Source organism: Anguilla rostrata, chromosome 2 (assembly GCF_018555375.3).
Source record: "Anguilla rostrata isolate EN2019 chromosome 2, ASM1855537v3, whole genome shotgun sequence".
NCBI classification, from domain to species: Eukaryota; Metazoa; Chordata; class Actinopteri; order Anguilliformes; family Anguillidae; genus Anguilla; species Anguilla rostrata.
This window is the reverse complement of record NC_057934.1, coordinates 16,656,286-16,663,852: the sequence shown is the minus strand read 5'-3', so window position 1 is coordinate 16,663,852 and position 7,567 is coordinate 16,656,286. Positions and strand designations below refer to the sequence as shown.

At 35.7% G+C, this 7,567-nt stretch overlaps 1 protein-coding gene across 1 annotated transcript; it reads right to left on the bottom strand.

Annotated features, from left to right (window-relative positions):
* Positions 1–1,624: 1,624 nt before the first annotated feature.
* On the bottom strand, positions 1,625–6,797 carry LOC135247406 (transmembrane protein 273-like). The gene is made up of 5 exons (XM_064320818.1): positions 6,642–6,797; positions 4,716–4,769; positions 3,998–4,108; positions 3,533–3,563; positions 1,625–3,222 (listed from the first exon to the last, which is right to left on the bottom strand). The coding sequence occupies exons 1-5, from the start codon at positions 6,688–6,690 to the stop codon at positions 3,177–3,179; spliced, it is 291 nt and encodes a 96-aa protein (XP_064176888.1). The 5' UTR covers positions 6,691–6,797; the 3' UTR covers positions 1,625–3,176.
* Between the last annotated feature and the right edge of the window lie 770 nt (positions 6,798–7,567).

The following is a 7,567-nucleotide window of genomic DNA, read 5'->3' as shown; positions in this document are numbered from 1 at the left end:
CCATTTCCCCCCTTTGTTTAAAATAAAAAGAAGAAAATTCCTGTTGTGGACACCTCTGCCACAAGTACATTCTCAATATACTACAATGCAACATATGCAACATGGTATCCAAAAAGGTTCATTCAAAAGATGCAAAATCTATTTTCACCACTTGCTTTATTATACTTATGCTATATAATTAATCTCTAAATGAGCTAAATATTTGCTTTCTCTGAAATATATTCAACAAACAGAAACAGAAATTCAAGCTACCATGCAGTATTTCTTCCTCAGTCGACCATTTTTAGTTTCTTTGGTCAGATACAAAACGCTCCGTTGTGATTTAGGTTAAAATTAGAAGAAAATGAACAAGAAATGCAAACCACATGTTCTTTACAGACAAAGCAGAAATCGAATCAAAGCCACCAGCTTATTCACTCTAACATTACACAGAAAGAAAAAGAACATCTGACCTACTTGTACAACATGTACACCATATATACACAGTCAGATCAAGGCTTCTGGATCATAGAATCCCAAGTTTTATACATTTGGTTGAGAAATGGGTGGATTGAAACAGAGGAAGGTTTGCGGGAATTTGTTTTGATTCCAATATAAGTTTAGTGGTTACAGTGCATATTGGCATTTTTTAAGGGGGCAGAGCACAGTATTTCATATGAGTCAAATTTCAGGATGCATGTCTATCTTGCACTTTTTTGGAGGAAGATTATAAGGTGCAGAAGGAGGAAAGTGCGCGCTTGCATTAAAAAATCTGCCCGCAGTGGAAAGTTTGTCTTTCAGATATACAGCAGTCTCAAAATTGGGGGTGTATCTCAAAGCTTGTGCATAATGTTCAATATCTGTGTAGAGGAACCTCTCAAGTCTGTTAAGTTGTGGGCAGTTAAGGGCTGACTTGGTAACAAAGCACTATGTGTTTCTATAAACAGACCTGGCTGATGGATATAGAACTGGTCTTCCCGGCAATGATAAAAAGCAGACAGGTATACACTGCCACCTTGTGGCTGAAAAAAGCAACATGAAAAATAACAGGATAGACCAGGGAAATGGCATCCTAATACTGCATATTCTTAGTTTGCATTTCCATATATTCTAAAGACTCCTATTTTGGCAGACAGCCAGAATTCCCATATTGGATCAAACTTGACTAACCATATAATAACTGAGGAGGCCAACATATTTTGGGTACTAAAATTTCAACTTTTCAACAATTTCAAATCTCATGAATCAGAATTATTGATGCCAAGATTATACAGTACAGCAATAGCTAGAATAAAAACATGTGTAATTTGACACATAAAATTCCATAATTTATGACTGTATTTATTGGTCTATTTCTTGACGCCTTAAATAAATGATACGGCATTATATGAAATGTAACCCTTCCCAATCGATGTGTTTGGTCTCAAAGGAACCCAGAGATCCTGATACATTTATTTACCCCTGCAATTCCATGCCCATATTGCTGTCTGGACTCTAGGAAGTACTTTCTAAAGTCAGTATCAGAAAACTGGTATGTGCCTCTCAGCTAAAGCATGCATTGGGTGAGAGGCAGGAATAAACCTTGGGCAGTTTGCCAATCCATCGCAGGGCACATTCATATTTACAGTAGATGAATTAAGGCAACATTACTGTCCAATTAATTTTTTTTTTTTATCATGGAACTATTTCAACAGGATGTGCATGTGCTCTCAACAGACTGATTTGTCCTCTTATACAAGTAGATAAGTGTTCAGTGGTGACCTTCAAGCCTCTCATGTGAGCTTTATGAAGAATGACATCAACCCCTTTGAGTTCCAGCATCAGGAGTCGTTTCTATACTTAGCGCTGCATTCATTTGTCCCCCTGTTATGCAATTAATGCCAAAATTAGACAGCAAAATCTTTGCCTTCGCAGGGACTTGTAATGAATGAACGCCATGCAAAGAATGATACCCTTATGCTGTGGACAGCATTTCACACTAAACAGAGAAAGAAACCATTTAGAAGAAATACTTATGTCAAAGAGAATTTTAAATTTGAATATTTAGTGTGAGCTTTCTGTGAACTATATTTTATTGTTTGAATAAGTAATTATACATTATGAATGGTCATAAGCAAACATAACTGGAGAAGGAACTCAGGCAAAGCAAGGTAATGGCCTATATCTAAATTGTAATTCTGAACAGCGGAGAAGGGACGTGGTAAAACGAGCAAACCTCAGCCACCCCTCGGCCTGGGAGCTCCTCACCACCCTGCTGACATCCTGTCAACTGTTTGGCCTGATCCCTGACCCTTGACCCCTGACCCCAGAGACATTGACACTGAGGCATTCATTGGCCATACGTGTTTCTGCTCTTAGGGTCAATTCCAAATGCATCCCAGCAGAATCTGGGCCAAGTAAACATCACAGTATGTTTGGCTTGTGGTTCTGGATCAAGTGTAAACATGATTTCATGTCTATTGTCAATGTCTATTCCCACAGGGGACTGGTAACAGATGCTTGGGCCAAACAACAACAAGCAACCCTGCCACACCAAATCACCAACTCTGCTTTTGTGTTTATTGACTCAAGACTAACTATTTTCACCCCGTCTGTTTCAAATTATTCTACTGCATGTCTGGATGACTTACATGCCACCAGACTTACTTCATTTAAAACGTTGCCATCATTGCATATAAAAGCCCAATATGACAATATTCCCCATAAATGTATATGTTTGTGTGTGTGTGTGTGTGTGGGTGTGTGTGACAGGACAAGATACACCATACTATTCCACAGTGATTTTTATCATTTGTATACACTGATCTGTTTTGACAAATTAAGTTCTTACTCCTTTTATAATCACATATTCTTTGGGACAAAACCACCTCAAATGGGAATTATTTTACTGGAAGGTCACGATTAAAACACATTAAAACACAAAGAAATAACAGTTGTTCATTGTAAAACCACAATAATCCAATCACTGAGTCAAACCGTGGAGAGGATCCAATGACTCTAATTGACTGAATGTTACAACAACTCCAAATGTTTCAATAATGTGGCAAGCAAACGTGTTTGTCAGTGATGGTAGATTTCAGTTTGGAGTCATATCCCGAATTAAATGTAATGAAAATAATTCCCAAATACATTTTAGAGAGCTAGTGAAAAGTACATAGATGAAAATGTTCTCTGTGTCACCTTTCACTTCATCTCTCTTAGTTCATGAGGGATTCACCAGCCTTCAGCTCTACAACGACGGTTCTGAAATGCATAACAGTAAAACAAAGAGACAAGCCAAGACAGTCAGAAGGCAAATGCAGGAATATGGTTCGCATAGTTGATGTTCTGATACAGTCAGAGGATTCTGTTTTCTATTGCATGACTTCCAATCACAATGTTTTCTTCACCTCCACTATGTGGAATACCCAGCACCCATCAATTCTTGTGTGCAAAAACTAGTATACATACCTAATAGTATATTGTAATCCATTGACACTATTATCAATATATTATATTATGTTTATCAACTGTGTTCAGCAGAAACACAATTACATTGTGACATTGGACTTACCTTGAAGATGGTCTTGCTGTTGAGTCACAATCTAAACAGATACACCTTTCTTAAGGGTTTTTGCCTAATATAAAAACACTACCTTTCACACAAGCAGCACTTCAGTTCGCAAAGGACAATACATTGGTTCAACCATTCCACAACTGCACTAAAGTATACATTTTTTATGATTTCCACTTTTCTGAAATATAAAAAATATCCTTAAATATATTCTTAAATATATAAATATTTCTTTCTATTAGGGGAATTCACGCTGTACATGTAAAAGTATGCAGTTAACTGATTGGATCTAATAAGAAGCACAGAACCTCCACCAGTACATTTTCTTTAAAAAATGAATTTGAAAGTGTGACACACACACACACACACATACACGCACACACACGCACACGCACATGCACACACACACAGACACACACAAACTATATGGATCATACATACAGATCATACATAAAACATCATTACCTGAGAGGGCATTATCAAAGATGTGCTTTCTAAGCATGTAGAGCTTTATAGCCACAAAACACACGGAAAAAAACGCCCCGATCCCAATACCAATAGCAGCATACTTGAAATCTGCGGACAAACAATATATACAGTATCAACGAAAATGCTGACTATTTAAACATGTATTAAGCAAATATATAAAAACTACTACTACTACTACTACTACTACTACTACTACTAATAATAATAATAATAATAACAATAATATCATCCTGTACAAATTTACAACATTATTCATTATTGACCAGACAAAAAATAAACAAAATTAGACCTGCAATGTGCAGATACTATCATGTCTCTACCACCATTGGACACTGACTAACTGGCCCAGCTGTAACAGATCACACAAACCCTGTGGGGTCACTGCTAATATGATGACAGGCCAGAAAGAATTGTCCAGTGTGGTCCAATGTTTCTGTTTCAGCCTTAAGTTTTTATTAGTGGGTCAACATGTTTTCTCATCATTAACCCAAAAGGTCAAAAAAATGTTCCAACATTGGAACCACACATTGTTGTAAGCTTTGTGTACATGTTTGTCTTCCAGCAGAAAGCTGTGAAAATGAGCTTTTCTATCTTAGAATGTAAACATTGACTCCATCTTTTCATTGGCATCTGACTATTGTTCTTATACATTCAGTTCTCTGGATTTACTGACAACCCAGGATTGATATTTTACCTTTTTCATCTGCATTGTTAGGGTCTTTTCCATGGACCTTGATCATCACACAATCTGCAAAATATTGACAAAAGTACTACAAACAATCATCTTTAGGCATTCTGGCAATACTTTACAATAAGGTCACATGAATTGGTGTTAATGAATATAGTTAATTAATGATGCACAAATACATTAAAATAGCAGTACAGATGAACTTTTCAGTAATTAGTAGTTAAAAACTACATTAGTTAATGTCAATTCATGTGACCATATTGTGAAGTGTTGCCAAAATTATATACAGTCTACCACAAATGCAATGAAATAAATATGGGAAGTTCATTCAATACAAAATTGCTGTACAAGCTACTCTGTGGTTACTTGCAGTGTATTTTCTTGCCAGCCATTTTAAAGCTGATGAGTCATCTAAATATTTCATTCGTTCTGTGTTGGTACTGTGTACCAGTGCACAAGATAATCATTATTTATCCAAGTAGTTTTTGTAGTTGAATATCCGTTTTACTGTATCACATATAGAGAGGCTACAGTGACCATGATTCAAATTGAGCATCAACTGAGTCTTCAGTACTGTTCATGTCATATACAGCAATTTCTGATTTCACATAATTTTTTCATTTTGTAGTTTTAATCTGAGGTACAGAGTCTGTATTAAATCCTTTTTTGACTAAAATGTATTGAATCCAATCCTATTTTTTATTTCTGTTAAAAACTTAGATTAGTTTATTATTATTATTATTATTATTATTATTATTATTATTATTATTATTATTATTATTATTTTCAATACAGTATAGACCTGGATGCAATCATTTTATGTTGTTAACACTGACTAACAAAACCAGTAGCAATATTCTGGGTAAGTTCTGAAAATAAGATTAAACATTTAAAGTAATGATAACAACTGTACTGAGCTACAATTAATTCACAGAGAGTTATGGATGAGACTGTGCAGTTATTGTAGGTATATGCCAGTAAACTTTGTAACTGCTGCTCTCAGTTTGTTAAACTGAGAAGGAAGTTCAGGCACAAGTGAAATAGCCTCCGTAGATATCAGATAAGGACAGGAAGTGCGGTTAGCCTTTAATTCTGAGTAAAGGCAAGAGCAGATGGACCATCGTGATAACACCCATGAGAGAAAAAAAAGTGTTGACCTCTTCGCATGTTGCACTTGATGTTGTTTTAATGCTCTCATACTGTCTTCCGGTACAATAGCTGATCATTTTTCATTTATGAGAGATAAGGAAAGTATAGCCAGTCAAATACTACGCATGTAAGCACATATCATGGCAGACGAGTGACAGATCGCACGGGTATTCAGATGAATTATGCTCTGAATTTTGTCAGGGTGCCAGCAGTCACATAGCCCTTTAACCTTCTCATATAAAAGCGCAAAAGCTAGGCACTGTGTGCTCAAATAGCACTTGGTAAAGTAACTTGCTACTGTAAGAGGTGTTAGTGGGTCAGTCGGGAGAATAGTGATTGGTTCACTGTGCCTTAGAAAGTGTCATCCTTAAATGCGGTGAGATGAGGTCCTGATTCAATGAGGCCACTAAAGATCTAATGGCTCTTTGCAAAAGAGTAGGAGTATTAACACCGGTGTCCAAGACAAATACTCACGAAACACTTTACACATGGCCACCTAACTACCCCCGTCAACATTGTTATTCATAGCATTGTTCCTACTTTGATGACCCCAGTCATCACTGCAAAATAAAATTGAGTTCTCACCTGTGCTACAATTACAATATATAATTCACATCTTAGTTCATCCATTCCTAAGCCAATTCGAAACTGTTATGAAGACCTGCATTTCAACAGATCCTATGATTTATTGCCATGCAGTTCTGAATTCTGACATAACTATAGTGCAAGATTACATACAACAACTTTACAGAGACAAAATACCAACATGTAGGAAATGCTTACCAATGAAGAATATCATTATGAGGGCACACAATCCAGAATGAATGGCCATTTTGATTCCCGTAAATATCAGTTCTCCACCAAAATCTATGTCGAGTCCTCCACTATACGAGCTGTAGAGCTACACAATTTATGCTGTGCACGGAAACAGAGCAATTTCCTGTTTCTGTTGATGGAAATGTGAGATAGTAAGACATAAAACTGATATGCACTATTGCTTAGCAGTTAATGGTGCATTGAAAAAAAACAAAAAAAAACAAGTTGTATTAATCACTCTGGATATGAAAGTCAGCTAAAATGCCTGTAATGTTCTGTCAACACACATTCAAAAAAGCCATGGAAATTAGCTCTCCGTTTTCCAGATCTAAAGAGCACATATTTAGTCTAATGTTGCAACAAGAACATAATGTTACATTGGTGTTTTTAAGAGGTAAAGAACAGAAAAAATAAATAATATTTCAATAGCTGATGTTGAGCTCAATGTACATCACTGCACCCCAACAGAATAGGTCCAAGTGCTTTAATTGGAGCTTCTGCTAAATGTGCTACACTTTGAAAGTTTATCTTGTCATGCATGTACCTCACATGTTTTCATTAAAAGAGACATAAACAAAACTTAATGTTTTGAAGAATGTAATATTTTATATATATATATATAATATATTGTATTTGTATTTAATAGCTTACATATTTTTCAGATGAAGTAGTCTTGAAAAATTGAATCAGATATCTATTTTGGTATATAGGGCCCCATCCCTTATAAAAGCAAAATTATCACATATGATTTTGTTATTTTACTAGAAGTTTACATTGTGTTGTTTGGAATTTATGAAAAAATTATAACTATGACTTGGATTTGAGCAGGTGCCAACTATGAAATGCTGTTGAATCACAAAATTATTTATTTTAAGATTATGTGCAAATTACAC

Coding starts and splice junctions, on each gene's coding strand:
- LOC135247406 (XM_064320818.1), bottom strand. CDS start 6,690: ATGGCCATTCATTCTGGATTGTGTGCCCTCATAATGATATTCTTCATT. Junction 4,770..6,641: donor CATAATGATATTCTTCATTG/GTAAGCATTTCC, acceptor AATATTTTGCAG/ATTGTGTGATGATCAAGGTC. Junction 3,223..3,532: donor ACAGCAAGACCATCTTCAAG/GTAAGTCCAATG, acceptor TATGCATTTCAG/AACCGTCGTTGTAGAGCTGA.